The 19,205-nt window shown below is 47.9% G+C and overlaps 1 protein-coding gene across 2 annotated transcripts in view; it reads left to right on the top strand.

The window, feature by feature from the left end:
- The window catches only part of LOC147727539 (E3 ISG15--protein ligase HERC5-like), a 324,404-nt gene that overhangs the window by 257,697 nt on the left and 47,502 nt on the right, over positions 1-19,205 (top strand). For both annotated transcript variants that reach the window (XM_086961610.1, XM_086961611.1), the window contains one exon: positions 7,128-7,198. In XM_086961610.1, coding sequence (XP_086817736.1) covers positions 7,128-7,198 — 71 coding nt within the window. The remainder of the gene's footprint in view (positions 1-7,127; positions 7,199-19,205) is intronic.

Genomic DNA, 19,205 nt, shown 5'->3' on the forward strand with positions numbered 1-19,205 from the left:
GATCCGGGCTGGTCAGATGTAGGATCCGATACCTTCACTGTTTCACTGAGTGATATAAAGGCATGACCCAATGATTGTTTATACGGAACCGAGATAAATAGACAGAAACCCATTACTGACATCACATCGCAGTAGTGGAGGAGGCAAGGAAAATTGTGGATGGAGGAGGCTGCGCTGCGGTGGTCCTTTTGGACCTCAACGCAGCCTTCGATACTGTAAACCACACACTCCTTCTCCAGCGGTTGCGGGAGGTTGGCATTGTGGGTACCGCCCTTAATTGGTTTCGGTCCTTCCTTGCTAACAGATCCTTTGCAGTTTTCGAGGAGGAAGCAGCATCCGAACAATTCCCACTGCATTACGGCGTTCCCCAGGGATCCTCTTTGAGCCCGACCCTATTTAATATCTATATGAGGCCCCTGGCTAATGAGGTCCTTCCCTGGGGAATCCAATTGGTCACCTACGCCGACGATATGCAGTTGGTGGTTTCCCTGGCTAGGGCATAAGCTGTGGATTCCGGGGTCAATAACCTTTCCCCGTGTCTCACCAAGGTCCTCGATTGGATGGACGCCTCTTTTCTGAAACTTAACGGTTCAAAACCAGAGATTATGATACTGGGATATAAGGCCCCCATCAATCTTGACGCTTGGTGGCCCATATGTTTGGGTCCACCCCCTCTCCCGAAGGAGCAAATGAAAAGTCTGGGGGTGTGGCTTGATCCCACCTTTAGTTTTCAAGTTCAAGCCTGTAAGGTCGCCGCTACCTGTTACGGCTTTCTGAAGATCCTACGGAAGGTCCTGACCCTTCTTCCGTTCGAGGCAAGACGGATCCTGGTTCAGTCCCTGATCCTCTCGCGGCTTGACTATGCGAACGCGGTCTACTTGGGGGCACCATTAGGGACCATTAAGATACTCCAGTCAGTCCAGAACTGCTCAGCCCGAATGCTTATGGATGTCCCTAGACACAGCTCGGCGAAGACGGCCATCCGGGCTCTACACTAGTTACCTGTTCAGGAAAGGATCCAGTTTAAGGCCATGTGTATGGCCCACAAACCAATAATCAACAAGGGCCCTGCCATTCTGTGCCCTCTTCTGAGGCACCATCAAGGGCCCAGAGCTCTTAGATCCAACCACCGCAATTTGCTCTCTGTCCCGAGGATCAAGCGATCTCGTACAGGGGGCCGATGTTTTGCAGTACAGGCAGCAAAAAGTTGGAATCAGCTGCCCGATTACCTGCGGCTTGAGCCTAATCATTTACAGTTTAGAAAGCGGCTGAAGACCTTCCTGTTCTGCTGAGTGATTTGTCTGAGATGGGTCTAAAGCGCTGGGATGCCCCCGGGTAGCCAGCGCTATACAAATCTGTACTCATTCATTCATTCATACAAAGACAAAACCTCATGGTTTATTTAGGGGTGGCAGGTATGGGACAGCAACTTAATTAGCAGATGTCCCATAGGGTGGACAGTAATTTGACCAATATTTGGTGGATGACCTGTATCAGTCAAACCCTAAACAACCCTTTTAGTCTTGACCATCGCGGCCACTTGAAGGCACATTGCCAGACAGTGGGCAGAGAGCATATATGATTGTCCACCCGAGTTAAAGGAGTGAATTCATGTGGTTTTTTTACACACTGTCTCCAGCTTCCTCTGAGGTAAATCCCAAATTGCACAACTCAATTTCCGTCTTTTCAGTGAAAATCGTCAGCCACCTTATATCGATTCACAATGTCAAGAAATAACTTAACTGCCTCATTTTAAGACACCGATTGGTAATCAACAACAGATGTGGGCTCTCTATCTAAAGCTTAGCTGATGTGCAGAAGGTGCTCTTATTTTAAATATTTGGAACTGCCTATCAGGGACACAGGGATGTTGTTCATTTGAATTTTGATTGTTTGGACGTTTGTTGGGTGTTTTAAAAATCATAGTTTAGTTTGTGGTAGTTACCTTAAATTATCAGTGTTTGCAGGAGCAGGACATACATATCATTCATTTAAGTTGGTCATCACATGCTCTTTAAAACACATTTGGAAAAATCTAAATGCTGCCAATGTGATGCATTTTGCTTCCTTTGCATGATGACTAGTCCCCCAAAATGACCAGAGGCAACTTAGACAACCTGTGATATGCCCGGTTTTTTAAGGAGGGTCAAACACACAAAAAGTGATGGGAGGAATGCTTGCAATTTGTCTAACCACTGCCAATCACTAGGAGTAGCATTCTGACCCATTGTTCTTTTGCCCACCATGACAACTCAGTTTGAGCACAGCCACGTGCAAATCAGTCTTGAACCAGCTCCAATAGGAACACAAGCAAACCAAAAGCCCTTTCAAACTTATTAGGCTCATCATTCTCTTAGAGCTTGGTTCCAGTGGCACATTAAGCATGGGACCAATGTCTGGCCATACCCTTGCCACTTATGACGGTACATCAAACACAATAGATGGGAGAAATGCTTGCAATTTGTCTGACCGCTGGCAATCACTCGGGATAATGTCTCTTTTTGTATGGCCAGCCCCAAGTTTTTCGACTGATGCTGCGGGTTTTAGGATTAGGAGAGTGCACTGAGGCATGCTAATCAGACATCCATCCCAGTGCCCTGACCCTAAAGTGTATGTTAAATTGGCTGTACCCAATTGGAAATGCCTAACTCAGCTGTGAATCCCAAGTAAATGGTACCCTGGTACCCAGGGCAAGTAAATTAGAGGGCTACCTCAGGGCTTGAAGCACTGTTTGTGCCATCCTGGAGGTCCCCCAAGTAAAACAAGTCCTGAAGCCTGCCACTGCAGACTGGTAGAGCAGTCGTGCATTGCTAGCCTGACTTTGCCATTGAAAGCAATGGCAAAGCCACCACTTCTCCTAGACATGTATATAAGTCACCCCTCTAGCAGGCTTACTGAGCCCTAAAGGGAGGGTGCAACATATGACAATGGCAGGACATGTACTTTCCATGTTCTGAAAGAACAATAAAAAGAAATAACAGTTTTTACTGTGGAAAGACTTGGTTGCCCAATTAATGAGTAGAGGGTTACACAATGACCCCTCAGCTGTGCTAACTCCTGAACGGTGCGACCAAATTAGGCACTCCAGATATCAAACAACTTGTTACATTAAGCCAGACTTGTATCTCAAGTCAAAATTAATGTAACGTGTTGCAGTGTGCCGCTTTAGTGAAGCTGCCACTTTGTCACCTTTAAAACTCCTGTGCCTTCCCAGGCACACATGGAGCCTGCTCCATGAGACTGCTTTCTGCCCTCCTGGAGAAACGTGCCAATGACTCTCAGTAAGGAGAACAATAAGAGATTGCATGCCAAGGAGGTGTCACCTCCCTCCTGCAGGATGTAACTTGAGTGTTTGCCCCTAGAGTTCGGCTTCAAAGATGAAGTCATGTTTAAAGTGCAGGTGTGTAACACCAGGGGGGGGGGGGGCTGCCCCACCGTTGAGGTAGACAGGCTGGCACGGGAACAGACAGGGAAAACCAGTTGCCAAATTAGTTTCCACAGGAGTGTGACGCACTGAGGTAGCCACACATCGGGGGTGGGCTAGTGAGGTCCGAACACATAGAAAGAAGTCTTGCCATCTTGGGAGTTGGCAGAATGGGGCATCTTTGGATAGTCAAATGCCACACTCCACAGGAAGGGGTCACCAGGTGGGAGGGCAACCAGTAATCCTATGGCGACTGGACTTTGGCTAGACAGGAGAGTACTTTGTGGGACGTTCACCCTGCAACCAGGATCCCCTTATCAACTTTGTGGGCTGAGGAAAAAAAGCAGAAAGAACTACGTCACATCCACTGCATCCTTTGAGCATCTTCAGCATCCTTCATCCCTTGCATCAGGACCACTCCATAGGAATCCATTGCAACACTTATAAAATGCCTTGAACTGCTGAAGACCTGCTTCTCCTTTGAAGGTAACTATTCTTGGGGACCTTGCTGGTACCCCTGACTAGCTCCCTGCTGGATTTGTCGCCCCTAGTACTTGTAACCGACCGCATATACACTTCCCTAGGTTTTTTTTGAAAAAAGTTTTTAAGTGTTCAATTTCATTGACTTTGCCAAGGCATGAAATGAAATGAAATGAAATGAAACGTAAACTTATAAAGCGCGATTGCTGCCCTGAGGCGTCCAAGCGCTAACTAGAGAGTGGGGCCGCATTGTCAGAGGCGATCAACCAGGGAATTAGTTGTGAGCGTTAAAAAGAAAAGTCTTTAGTTGTTTGCGAAAGGATGACAGATGAGAGTTGGACCTAATTTGGAGGGGAAGGGTGTTCCACATTTTGGCAGCATTATAGGAGAACATCCTGCCACCAGCTCTCATTCTTTTAATTCTGGGAACTGTGGCTAGGAAGGCCTGGCAAGAACAAAGGTATTTTCTAGGTTGGTACTGTGTGATTAGTTGGCGGCTGATTGCCGGTCCTTTGTGCCAGAAGGATTGATGAGATATGCACATTGCCTTGAAGGCAATTCTTTGCCGGACCGGGAGTCAGTACAGGCTGCTCAGCCCAGGTTTGGCTGACAGTCTTCGTGGCAACTGGAGCAATGTGCGAGCCGCGCAGTTTTGGACTATCTGCAACTTGCGCAATGTGTAGTCGGGCGCGCCGAGGTACAGAACGTTACTAAAATCCAGCCGAGACTGGATCAGGCCTTGGATAGCAACTTGCTTGGCCTCCATAGGTAAGAGTGGAAGTACTTTTTTCAGCATCCTCAGGAGGCCAAAACACGTTGCTGAGAGCTTCGTGGCCTGGGAGTTAAAAGTTAAGGCTTTGTCCAGCCATACCCCCAAGCTTTTTATATTGTCCTTGGGTGCAGGAGGGATACCTAGGCATGGAGGCCAGAAGGAGTCGAAGTGCGTTGGCACAGTGGGGCCCAGGAACATCAGCTCAGTTTTATCCCCGTTAAGCTTAAGAAAGGATGTCGTCATCCAGCTTTTTACTTCCTCCAAACATTTCATTAACCCCATTTGGGCTGATTGGCCATCCTCCTGGGCCAGGGAGACCACTAGCCGAGTGTCGTCCGCGTATGAGATGATCTTAATACCAAACGAACGGACGACCTCAGCCAATGGTCTCATATAGATGTTAAATAATGCAGGGCTTAAAGAGGAGCCCTGCGGCACCCCGCAGCTCAGAGGTTTTCTGCGGGAGACCATGTCTCCCTCAAAAATCTGAAAGGACCTATTGCTCAGAAAGGATTTGAGCCAGAGTATTGCCCCACCTGAGATTCAGACGTCGGAAAGGCGGCGGAGCAGCACATCGTGATTGACCGTGTCGAATGCTGCACTCAGATCGAGGAGGACCACTGCCACTGATCACCCTCAATATAAAATCCTTCTAGCTTCCTCGGTGACCGCTAATAGGGCGGTCTCCGTCCCATGTCTAGGTCGAAAGCCCGTTTGGGTGGCATCTAGCAGCTGGTTATTCTCGAGAAAATCCATCAGATGAATATTGATGTGCTTCTCAAGGATTTTGCTCACCCAGGGAAGCAGGGAAATGGGGCGGTAACTGCTGAAGTCGCCATGGTCGCAGTTTGAGTTAAAATACTTAGATTTATTATAGCCTTCAAATAGCTGGTTTATGAAGCTGGCCCAGCTGCTGATGACCAGAGTGTCTGCCTCCTGTGATAGGGGTAATAGAGCTCTACATTTTTCCTTCTTGGGTAGAGCAGCGGCCCCGTCCATTTTATACGCTTTAAATTTTCTATTTGACATTCTGAGTGGATATGGGCGAGTTCCTGATGGCATGGGGTAGTAGCTGATAGTGTTATAATTTGTGGTCAGTGGTAGCTCTCGGCTTGTGATGCGATGTGGTAGCTTTTGATCATGGGAAGTACCTCTCTGCTCCCTAGAGTGAAGTCCAGAAAGGAATGTGTTCCACCGTCTGAACAGTTCCATGCAGGGGGAATATCCGTATGAAGATGCCCATTCAGCACGGTGAATCCTACACTACCACTACTGAGCTGTTTAACCTCGTACTCCCCCAGTTACGATGATCTGTTTCCAGTGGGAGTTGACTGTGGAGCAAAATGTGCGGGGACCATTGGAGGATCGATCCCTATGTCCACTAAGGAGTTGCAGTGGAAATTGGTGTTGAAGTCTCCTGATATTAAAGTTGGTATATTGCCGTGCTTACTTAAAAGATTGCAGACAATGTTAGTTAGATTGTCCATTTTGGCTTAGCACTTGTTACTCTTTTAAGACTTGCTGCTTAGTGCCACAGCTACCCAAGGTTCACCTAAGGGTTTTACTGGTGAAACATATTGGACTTTAAGGGATTGGTCAGTGTATTACAAGGTGAGGTCACACAACCACACCATATAATACACCTAATTTCCTAACAGGCTTGTGCTGTGGTTCAAAGAGGACCTGGTTTTTCAGTTTGGGCTGGATTGTTCCTGTTGGAGCTGGGTCAAGACTGATTTGCATATAGCTGAGTCTAATCTGAGGTTGCATGGTCAGCACAAGAACGGTGTGTTGAAATGCTACCCCAAGCAATTGCTAGTGGATATACTTATTGAAAGTATCCTACCATCATCTTTTGTATGTTTGATGTGATGACCTAAGTGGTAAAGGGTATGCCCAGGTATGGGTTCCTTGCTCACTGTGATTTACACCTGACTGAAAATCTCCAACCTGGATGAAACTGGTCTTGGGTTGCTTGTGTTCCGGGTCAGAGAGTACCTGGCTTGGCAGTTTTGGCTGATTGTTCCTATTGGAGCAGTGTCAGGACTGATTTGCATATAGCTGGGTGTAATTCAAGGTGGCAGGATGGGCAAAAGAACAATAGGTTGGATTGCTACCCCAAGCTATTGTCAGTGGTTAGATATATTGCAAGCACCCTTCCCTTCCATCACCTTTTGTGTGTTTGACTAAGGAGGGTCTACATGTGCTTAAAAATATAGTATAGCTAGTGGGCGATGGGGCAACTGCTGTCAGGAAATTGCCTCTTGTAAGTACCTAGCTAGATTATCTCTCTGCCCATGTCCTGGTCCCAGTATTTTTCCCATCTGTGCCTTGTTGTAGGTGACCTCTTAACTCAGTGTGTGTGCTGTCACATTTGTGCATAAATGTATGGTGTCTTTCTTAAATTTGTTACGTTTTATAGTACTTAATTTGACAAACTGATTGTTTCAGGCTACCTGGGACGACAAGACGTTGGATTTAATTCCCAATGGAAGTGACATCTCAGTGGATAATTCTAACAAGTGCGTATACCTTTAAAACTTTCTATCTTTCTTTGTCATCTTTCTTACTCATGTATCTAAAGTGCACTTGCCCCAGATTTGTGGGTTGTGCTCCTGATACAGAAAAATGAAATAGATCAAAATGGCCTCTCCTCTGCATATCTGGTAGCCATTTTACTGGAAATCATTTGTCAAGATAGCCTCAGATAGCCTCAGAAATGTTTTAAACTTTAACCAGAAGATCCTAAAGGTCTCAAAGAAACGATGGCCCAGATTTACTAAGGGCTTGAATCAGGTAAGCTCTTAAATCAGATTTACTATGGCACGCGGAGCCACCTTGTATGGACCTTAGAAAATCAGGTCTCTGCCTTGCATTACTCTGCACTAGGAAGGCATTCCATGGGTGGAGTGTGGGCGTTCCCATGCACCTACCCTTGGCTTTTGGTGCATTCCTAGATTTACTAACACTAGTAAACCTGGGAATGCATCAAAATGCTATGCCTTCCCAGGAGAGGGCATAGCAAGGAGAAATATGTGTTCGAGGCATATGGGCTGCAGACCACACACTATTGCATTAGATCACCATCTGGTGGTGGGCCCGGATGGTTACAGTTTGTTGTTGTCTTGGAAGAGTTTTTGTCTGTTGGATGACATCTTCCCTTAGATCGTGGTGCGCATGGGCATCAACTCCATCTTCAGATTGTTTTTTTCCGCCATCGGGCTCGGATGTATTCATCGTTCGGCCCCGTTATCGATCTCTTTTCAAATTCATAAATCAATCATAATACCATCGGCATCGTCTTCGACAGTGATTCCGGTTACCCATGTCAAAGAAAGGCTTCACTTCTCGATTCCAGCATTCGTCGGGGCCGTCGGGCCCAACTACGCCATTGGGCCTTTGGCTCATGGAAAGAACACCCTTCAAGAAGTGCTCTCGGTGTGGACACAAATTCCCTCACACCGACCTTCAAGAGGTTTGCAATCTGCAGAGCATGAGAGTCGAGACTGTGAGGCCTGCGCTTCGTTCCGGTCCAAGAAAACCATCAGGGACCGTCGAGCTCGAATTGTAATGGCGCAGTCATCTTCATCGACACCAGACCTCATCATAGACGAGGCTTCAATTGAAGTAGACACCGAAGAACAGCAGCACAAAGACATCACTTCTGAAGCAGAGGATTCAGCTTCTGGAGCCGAGGATCAATCCGAAGATGACGATCTTCCAGCTGGTCAACAGGTCGTGAGTACAAGCGCCGACCCTGTTCACCCCACCATACCGGGACAGGCTTCGGTTCCACCTCCACCTTCAGGTCCAGGTGCACACTGACCAAACCCTTCTGATGCCCCGCCTTCTGGCTCGGCAGCGAAGAATATAAAAAAGCCTCCAGTCGACTCGGGCTCGAGTCAGTCTGTCGGTCCTTAAGCCAAAATTAACACCGGCACCAAAGCATCCTTCGGTACCGAAAGCGGTCGAGCCGAAAGCAAGTTCGGCACCGAAAGAGGTTCCCAAAGCTACCGAGCCAAGAACCACCCCGGTTCCGAAAAAAGTGGACCCAAAGATGGTTCCGGTGCCGAGACATACTTCGGCTCCGAGGGTAGATGAGTCCAAACGTACCCCGGGAACAAAAATTTCAGATCCAAAGAGCACGGATCCTAAGAAAAAATAAGATAACAAGTCTTCGGAACCGAAACCAAAACCTGCTCCATAGACAAAAGACACTGTTAAAACTAAGCATTTCTGCCCCAAACCAGATAAAGCGGCGCCGAAAAAGGATTTTCCAGTAGAAGAGCTTTTCAAACCTGACCCAAAGCAAAAGACTCTTCATGTTAATCCAAAGACTGGACATATCACTACAGTGCCCGAAGAGATGAAAATGGACTATCCTAAACCAGCACCAGTTCCTCTAAAAAAGCATGCTCAAACTTCCCCATAAGGATTCCTTCACCATTAGTAGAAATACCAATAGATATTTCTCCTGTACATTCACCATCTAGTGCACATAGTCTTATACCACAAGATGAGGATGATGAGGATAGCTACTCACAGGAGGTAGAGAGTGAACAACACATAGACGACATTAATGACCCAGATGATATTCCTGGACCATCAGGTGACCCATGAGAAGATTATAATGCACCAGATGCACCAGATCTGCCACAAGACGATGCATACCCGTCTAGACCATCTCCCCCAGATGACACTATTGGGTTTACGCAGCTCATTCATAGAGCAGCCAGTTTCCATGGAGTGGACTTACATACAGATCCAGTGGAAGAGGACTTCCTAATGGACACACTACTGTCGTCACATAAGACTACAACCACACTTCCAATACTTAGTGGAGTGGTAAGACATGCACCCAAAATATTTAAAGACCCAGTCAGATCCAAGGTAATTAACCCTAGACTAGAAAAAAAGTACAAAGCGGCTCCAACTGATCCAGCATGCATTAAAGGACAGTTGCCATTGGAATCACTAGTAGTGTCAAATGCGAGAAAAAGAGCTAACTCGCAGACAACAGGGGATGCTCCACACCCTGACAAAGAGTCTAAGCTTTTAGATGCTTCAGGGAAATGGACCATCTCACAAGCAGCCAATGTCTGGAGGATTTCTAACACTCAAGCATTGTTAGCAAGATATGATAGAGCTCATTATGTTGATTTAGAGTCACTCATGCAACACTTGCCAGAACAATATAAAACCAGGGCTTCTGACCTAATACAGGAAGGCAAGGTTATTACAAATACCTCCATACGCTGTGCACCAGACACTGCAGACACAGCCTCTAGAGCAATAGATACAGGGGTACTGTTGCGTAGACATGCATCGCTACGCATCTCTATGTTCAAACCGAAGTACAAGCCAGTATCTTAAACCAGCCATTTGACCAGCAACACCTTTTCGGTCCAACAGTCGATAGTGCTCTAGAATAGATGAAGAAAGATACAGACACGGCAAAATCCATGGAAGCTTTACAAACGCAAGCCCATAGACCTTCCTTTTGTCGCTCCTCATATAGGGGCGCCTCTAAGGGTTTCCAAACTGACAATACCTCCTCTTCTTACAAAGCGCCTAACCAAACCTCGCCCAGTAAGGGATATTATAGAGGAGGGTATAGAGGAAACAACAATAAGGGCAGAGGTAGAGGAAACAACAATCGCAATGCCTCTACTCCCAAACAGTGACTTCCCTTCCATCCCCCAGACCATTCCACTCCTGTATAGGGGAGGTTCCTACCTGTCTGGAACTCCATCACCACAGACAGGTGGGTAAGACAAATAATTCAGTCAGGTTATTGCCTGTAGCTCACTTCCACTCCTCCAACAATACCACCCAGGCAGCGTCCCATGTCACAAGAACACCTCATACTGCTAAGACAAGAGGTGGCATCTCTACTGCAAAAGAATGCCATAGAACCAGTCCCAAAACAACATCAAAACACAGGAGTTTATTCTCTATACGTTCTCATACCTAAAAAGGACGGGTCCCTCCGACCTATTTTAGATCTAAGGCCCCTAAACCTGTACATACAATCAGAACCCAGAGAGTCCGCCTCCCTCCCTTCCGCTCCGAAGCCACCAAGATCATCTGCGGCGTACCCCAGGGCTCCTCACTCAGCCCAACCCTCTTCAATATCTACATGAGCCCCCTCGCCACCATCGCACGCAAACACAACATCAACATCATCTCCTATGCCGACGACACCCAACTGATACTCCCCCTCACCAAAGACCCTCTCACCGCCAAAGCCAACTTCCAGGACGGAATGAAAGATGTCGCAGAATGGATGAAGCACAGCCGTCTGAAGCTCAACTCGGACAAGATGGAGGTCCTCATCCTCGGACAATCCCCATCCGCCTGGGACGACTCCTGGTGGCCCACGACGCTGGGCACCCCACCAACACCCACGGACCACGCACGCAACCTGGGTTTCATCCTGGACTCCTCCCTCACGATGACCAAGCAAGTCAACGCAGTCTCATCCTCGTGTTTTAACACCCTGCGCATGCTCCGACTACGGGAACGCCCTATACGCAGGAACCACAGCCAAACTGCAGAAACGCCTTCAGCGCATACAGAACGCCTCCGCACGACTCCTCCTCGACATCCCTCGCCACAGCCACATATCCGCCCACCTGAGAAACCTGCACTGGCACCCCGTCAGCAAGAGGATCACGTTCAGGCTGCTCACCCACGCAAACAAAGCGCTCCACAACATGGGCCCCGAATACCTCAACAACCGCCTCTCGTTCTACACCCCCACCCGCCAGCTCCGCTCCACCAGCCTCACCCTCGCCACCGTCCCACGGATTCGCAGAACCACCACCGGTGGAAGATCGTTCTCCTACCTGGCAGCAAAGACATGGAACTCCATCCCCGCACATCTACGACTGACCCAGGACCATCTCACCCTCAGGAAACACCTCAAGACCTGGCTATTCGAGCAGTAGCAGCACCCCCCCCCCCCCCTCCCCTCAGGGCCTTGAGACCCTCATGGGCGAGTAGCACGCTCTACAAATGTATTGATTGATTGACCACTTTCATATGGTCACACTACAACAGGTTCTACCGTTGCTAAAGAAAGGCGACTTCCTTGCCACATTAGATCTCAAGGACGCCTACTTCCACATTCCCATCCATCAATCGCACAGAAAGTACCTACGGTTCATACTAGAAGGTCAACACTACCAATTCAAGGTACTCTCTTTCGGAGTAACTACAGCACCTCGAGTGTTCACAAAGTGTCTAGCAGTAGTAGCAGCACACTTAAGAAGGGACAACCTTCATGTCTTCCCATATCTGGAAGACTGGTTAATAAAATCTAACTCATACAACCAATGTGTACAGCACAAGCATCAAACGATATGCCTGCTACACAAACTGGGATTCACAATAAATCAAAAGAAGTCACATCTCCAACCGTCCCTGTCTCAGCAGTATCTAGGTGCCACAATAGATACCTCCAAGGCAATAGCGTACCCCAACCCAACCAGAATACAAAGTATGCAGGATCTTATCAAAAGATTCCAGCCACAACACTCACCACCAGCTTAAGTGTTCATGCAACTAATAGGAATGATGGCATCTTGCATTTTCATAGTGCCATACGCAAGACTACAAATGCGCCCCATACAAGAGTGCTTGGCAAGTCAGTGGAATCAGGCTCTGCAACAAAAAACAGATCTGGTGGTGGTAGACTACCGAACATATCGCTCTCTGCAATGGTGAAACACCAAAAACCTTTCCAAGGGCCGGCCGTTTATAGAACCTGTTCCACAAGTAATACTAACCACAGACACATCTCTCACAGGATGGGGAGCGCATTTAGAAAGACACACAGTATAGGGTACATGGACATTGAAACAAAAACTACTCCACATAAATCATCTGCAGTTACTAGCGATTTTTCAGGCTCTAAAATCCTTTCAGCATTACCTATCGAACAAAGCTGTACTAGTCCGGATGGGCAATATGACAGCAACGTACTACATTCAAAAACAAGGAGGAACACACTCCCTACAGCTCTTCCAGCTAGCGCAGAGCATATGGAGGTGGGCCATTCCTCAGAACATTTTTCTGTTAGCAGAACATCTACCAGGAGTTCACAATCAAGTTGCAGATCTGTTAAGTCGTCAGAGACAACAGATACATGAATGGGAACTTTATCATCAAGTTATTCAGCCATTTTTTCAAAAGTGGGATCAACCAGAGATAGATCTGTTTGCTACACACCACAACCTCAAATGCCCAAGGTTCGCCGCCAGATACCCACACCCATTATCCAAAGGCAATGCGGTATGGATGAACTGGTCCAACAAATTTGCGTACGCTTTTCCACCTCTCCCACTAATTCCATTAGTGGTACGCAAGCTGCAGCAACATTCTCTCACATTGATTCTCATAGCATCAACGTGGGCAAGACAACCTTGGTACACCACGCTACTAGAGCTCTCAGTAGTACCACATCACAAATTAAAGCTCTCCCCACATCTACTGACACAGAACCATGGAGAGATTATCCATCCAGACCCAATGCAGCTCAATCTAGCGATTTGGCTCCTGAGGTCTTAAAATTTGAATATCTAAATTTACCACCTGATTGCATGAATATCATAAAAGAAGCAAGACGCCCTACCACTAGAGCATGGTTTGCAGCAAAGACGAAAAGGTTTGTTGTATATTGCACAAATAACAACATCCACCCCTTAGATGTTTCCATACAAAACATCATATGCTACCTGTTGCATCTGCAAAGATCTAACTTAGCGTACTCCTCAATCAGCTTACATCTTACTGCTATAGCAGCATATCTTCAAAACAGACAACATTTGTCATTGTTTAGAGTACCTGCAATCAAAGCGTTTATGGAAGGACTCAAAAAAATAATTCCTCCCAGAATACCATCCTCTCCAGTATGAAATTTAAATATTGTTCTCACAAGACTTATGTGTCCTCCTTTCGAACCATTACATAAGTGTGAATTACAGTTCCTTACATGGAAAGTTGCTTTTTTAGTAGCTGTTACCTCACTTAGAAGAGTAAGTGAGATCCAGGCATTAATGATTCAAGAACCATTTATACAACGTTATCACAATAAAGTGGGTCTTAAAAAAAATCCTAAGTTTCTGCAAAAGTTAATTTCACCTTTCCACCTCAACCAATCTATTGAGTTGCTAGTATTTTTCCCCAACCGCAAACAGTTGCAGAAAGAGCTCTACATACATTAGATGTAAAAAGAGTGCTTCTCTACTACATTATTAGAACAAAACCATTTTGTTAAACTAAACAACTGTTTGTGTCCTTTTCTCCTCCACATAAGGGCAATCCTATTTCAAAATCAGGCATTGCAAGATGGATTGTTAAGTGCATTCAAATTCGTTACCAAAAAGTAAAACGCACTCTATCCATTCCCCATAGGGCTCATTCTACCCGTAAATTAGGGGCATCTATGGCATTCCTAGGAAATACACCATTAGATGACATCTGTACAGCAGCTACATGGTCTACTTCGCACACATTTACAAAACACTTACTGTGTAGATGTGCAGGCAAAACAACAAGCAAGTGTGGGCCAGGCTGTACTCAAAACATTATTTCACACTACTGCAACAGATGCGGGTGGTCGTCGCTAAGGGGGAAACTGCTGTGCAATCTATGCAATAGTGTGTGGTCTGCAGCCCATATGCCTTGAACGGAAAATGCTACTTACCAGTATGCATCTGTTCTTGGCATGAAGGGCTGCAGAACCACACACGCCCACCCGCCTCCCTGTATCTGTTCCAGTATTAACTTATTTAGATACACAATACATACCCCTGACCCTGCCTTCAGGTTAGTCGCCCCCACGCCGCTGCCGCCTGCTCACCCTGGTCTCCTGCTGCCTCCTTCTCCGCACTTTTCCCGCCGTTACCTCCCTGCGGCCCGCCCCCCTGACACCCCATTTGCCGCCCCGCTCCCGCCACCCAGCTGCTCCTCCCTTGCGTCAGCACTCTTAAGGAGTTTGTGCAGCAGCGCAGGGAGCAACCTCTGACCCTGCCTTCAGGTTAGGTCGCCCCCACGCCGCTCCCGCCTGCTCACCCCGGTCTTCTGCTGCCTCCTTCGCCGCACTTTTCCCGCCGGTGCCTCTCTGCGGCCCCGCCCCCCGACACCTCTGACACCCCATTCACCACCCCGCTCCCCCCACCCAGCGGCTCCTTCCTCCCGTCAGCACTCTTAAGGAGTTCGCGCAGCAGCGCAGGGAGCGACCTCTGACGCTGCTCGACAATGGGAAAACAGCTGCCCTCATCCTCCTGGACCTCTCAGCAGTCTTCGACACAGTATGCCACCGCACCCTTATACAGCGCCTCAGCAACACCGGAATCCAAGGAACGGCCTTGGAGTGGATCATCTCGTTTCTCGCCGGAAGAACCCAGAGAGTCCGCCTCCCCCGTTCCGATCCACGGCCACCGAAGTCATCTGCGGCGTTCCGCAAGGATCCTCGCTCAGCCCCACCCTCTTCAACGTCTACATGAGCCCCCTTGCAGCCATCGCACACCAACACAACCTAAACATCATTTCCTACGCCGATGACACCCAGCTGATCCTCTCCCTCTCCAACGACCCCGCCACCGCCAGAGCCAGCCTCCAGGAAGGAATGAAAGACGTCGCGGAATGGATGAAGCTCAGCCATCTGAAACTGAACTCAGACAAGACGGAAGTCCTCATCCTGAGACCATCCCCCTCTGCCTGGGACGACTCCTGGTGGCCCCTTGCCCTGGGCACCGCCCCCAAGCCAACGGACCATGCACGCAACCTGGGCTTCAACCTGGACTCCTTCCTTCACGATGAACAAGCAAGTCAACGCCCTCTCGTCATCCTGTTTCAACACCCTGCGCATGCTCTGAAAGATCTTCCGGTGGATCCCCACCGAAACCAGGAAGACGTTCACCCAGGCCCTGGTCACCAGCCGACTGGACTACGGAACACCCTCTACGCTGGAACCACAGCCAAACTCCAGAAAAGACTCCAGCGTGTACAGAACGCTTCTGCACGACTCATCCTGGACATCCCCCTTCACGGCCATTTCTCTGCCCATCTGAGAGACCTGCACTGGCTCCCCGTCAGCAAGAGGATCACGTTCAGACTCCTCATCCACGCACACAAGGCTCTCCACGACATGGGCCCCAAATACCTCAACAGCCGCCTCGCATTCTACACACCCACCCGCCAGCTCTGATCCGCCAGCCTCGCCCTCGCCACCGTCCCACAAATTTGCAGGACCACCGCCGGAGGAAGATCCTTCTCCTACCTGGCGGCCAAGACATGGACCTCCCTCCCCACCCACCTACGGCTGACCCAGGGCCATTTCTCCTTCAGGAAACAACTCAAGACCTGGCTGTTCGAGCAATAGCGACTCCCCCTCCCCCCAGCGCCTTGAGACCCTAGCGGGTGAGTAGCGCGCTACACAAATTTGCTGATTGATTGATTGATTGGTCATCTTTATCTGTACTCATACAACTCCATCATTTGCCCAATGGCGAAAACAATCTGAAGATGGAGTCGATGCCCATGCGCAATACGATCTAAGGGAGGAGTCATCCAACAGACAAAGACTCTTCCAAGACAACCACAAACTGTAATCATCCGGGCCCACCACCAGATGGTGATCTAATGCAAGAGTGTGTGGTTCTACAGCCCTACATGCCAAGAACAGATGCATACTGGTAAGTAGCATTTTCCTTATTTCTCCTCTTTCTACTTGTGCTGCATTCTGCAGCACACATAGGAAGAGGACAATGCCTGAGAGGATTGCTTGTGTAAAGGAAGGTGCCCCTTCCTCCACAAAAACAATCCTGCCTGTAGCTCCTGCTCGCAGAGAGAGCAGAAACGTGTTCTATGTAAGTAAATATGGCAGATTCATGCCCTCTCCATTTGACACAGCGCAGAAAGTTGTTTTTCTGCGATGCACCAAATATTAGTAAATCTGCCCCTATATGCAGGTTTTTATGCACTTCGTCCAACATGTATTGAGTAGTCTTTCAAAGAGGAATCAATTTCCAGAGGGATGGTGCAGTGTATTACAGTCTACTATGGTTTGGCCAGGGAGTTTATCTCTGAAAGGCTGCTTGCTGTCTGATTGCTGAAGAAATTTTGCCTTGTTCATACCTTCACCCAGCGTTGGTTCTCCGCAATGGAAGAGGAGCTCCGCCCCACTGGCTCAGTCAAAAATAAAAATAAAACTGTATTGTTTTATTTTTCAGCTGCTGGCTGTGCCAGTGTATGTGGGAATTGGTGGGGCGGGGCCAGGCTGTGGGAGGGGGGCCGAATGAAGTGCACTACTAACTTTGCATGCCTGGTTGGCCGGCCATCTTAGGCTGTCCAAACAGACATGTGCAGTTAAGTTTCCCCAACCCGGCTATATTGTACAGCCGGGTTGGAGACGTAGCACAGACAACCTGTCCTGAGCAGAGAATCAACCCAGCCCACTCAGGCCAATCCCTGCGCTGCTCTCATTGCATGAGTGCAGCACGGGGATTGCGCGTGGATTTCACAGGGAATCTGCTGCTTTCCCAGTGTATCCTGGGACCAGGAAGCAGAGGAACTGCGAAGGGACAGAAGCAGCATGAGGTAAGGTTTCTTTTAATATTTTTTATTCTCCCCCTCCCACCCTATCCCTGGTAATATGTGTCAGCTGCCACTGCCTTCACCACATACTACTGTGGATTATTTTTACAGCGATTAATGCTACATGTCACTAGTTGGGTCTTCAGAATCATTATGCTTCATTTCCCAGTGGATACAATGAAATGACGAGGTTCTTTTTGTGCTATTTTTAATTGGTGACACTAGATGAGGGAGAACATCTGCATACACCATATGATGACAGGTTTCTGTATGTTACTTAATATGATAGTGGTTCATTGACAAATTACTGTCTCTTACAAAACAATCTGGCCTGGTCCAACCAGACCCCGGTGAAGTGGTAAATAAAGGGAGACAGGCTAATTGATTGTTGTGTGCCATGATCTGAATGTTATTTAAATATCGAATTCTGACCTAAGTTGGGGAAATTGAGAATGGGAGACTGAAAAGTCACATGGCTTAGGGTTGGACAAGTAAATAATGCATTAATACTTTTAACTCATCGTGATATATGCTGTGTAGGGGCACTAAGGTAAAAGGATATTATTATGTTCTACATCAATTTATTTGGTATTTACTTGTTCTGTTTTCATCTCACTTTCCCTTGTGGTTTCTTTTTGTTCTATTTTACCACTTGCTCAATGTTATTTTATGTAATTTTTTTTAAACCTTTATTATCTTTATGCACAATACACAGCTGTCTGGCTACAACCCAACGGGCCGGCCGCTATGACTTTTAGCAGTATAACATCTCACAGTGGGGCTCCCACCTTGCATGTGGGTTAAGCGACTCGCAGTATTTTCATGCGCATACCGTAAAATCAAAAGACAAGCATTGTAGGTTTCAGTTTAAAATTTTTGATGAATTGAACGTACAACAAAAAACACAGACACATGGCAAAAGTCAATTGCAGGGATTCAAGGGGAGAGGGCAAAGAAATCCAATTATCATACAATAATGAAGCACGTGTCTCGGGATGAAGGGCGACGAGGAGCTCGATAAATACATATTATTACAGACAAACGTCTGGAACGTCAACTAAGGGGAAGGTGAAATATCAATGGTGTAGTCCTGTGGGGGAGTGCAGGCATTCCCACGGTAAGAGTTCCATTGGGACCAAATTCTACCCCATTTCTTAGGTCCGCCCGAGCCACATAGACCGTCTTTTCCCTGAACATACACCTGTCCATGTTCTCCTTCCAAGCCGTTATCGTGGGTGGTCTATGGGAACCCCAGAGTTGTGCAATATCCCTCTTGGCAACCATGTTACCAAGAGTCGCCCAAAAAGTCTGGGCCGTATTATAGTCCGTCGGTTCCCAGACATTAAGAAGGCATCGTCGGGCCTCAGGCAATAGAGAGACCCCGGCGACCCTTTCCATAATCGCATGCACTCTAGACCAGAAGGCAGACACCTCAGGACACTCCCAAATGATATGCAGGAAGGTACCACTCATACCGCAGCCGCGCTTACATAACCCATCAAGAGAGTAACCCATTCGCACCAGACGCGTACCAGTTACATATACTCGATGGAGGATCTTCAACTGTACGAAACGGAGGCGGGCAGGTATGGCCACCTCCTTAGGGGAGGAGACGGCCATTTGCCAATCCTCATCATCGAGTTCCAGGCCGTCCGCGATCCACGAGGCCCTGAGTCGCTCAAGCAGATCAGCCCTGTTATTGATGAGTTTTTTGTAAATCAGGGATATAGTACTGTCCGGCACATGGCCGTCAAGAATGCGATCCTCTAGCGGCGAGGATTGGGGAATCTCTGTCCCGGGGGGCAGACGGAGGTCAAGGCATGTCGCACTTGAATGTACCTGAAGTGTTCCTTGTCGCCAAGCTCATATTCTATTTTGAGCGCCTCAAAAGTCTTAACACTACCTTTGGACCAGAGATCCTCCACC

The sequence above is a fragment of the Lissotriton vulgaris genome, chromosome 3_1, assembly GCF_964263255.1.
Source record: "Lissotriton vulgaris chromosome 3_1, aLisVul1.2, whole genome shotgun sequence".
NCBI classification, from domain to species: domain Eukaryota; kingdom Metazoa; phylum Chordata; class Amphibia; order Caudata; family Salamandridae; genus Lissotriton; species Lissotriton vulgaris.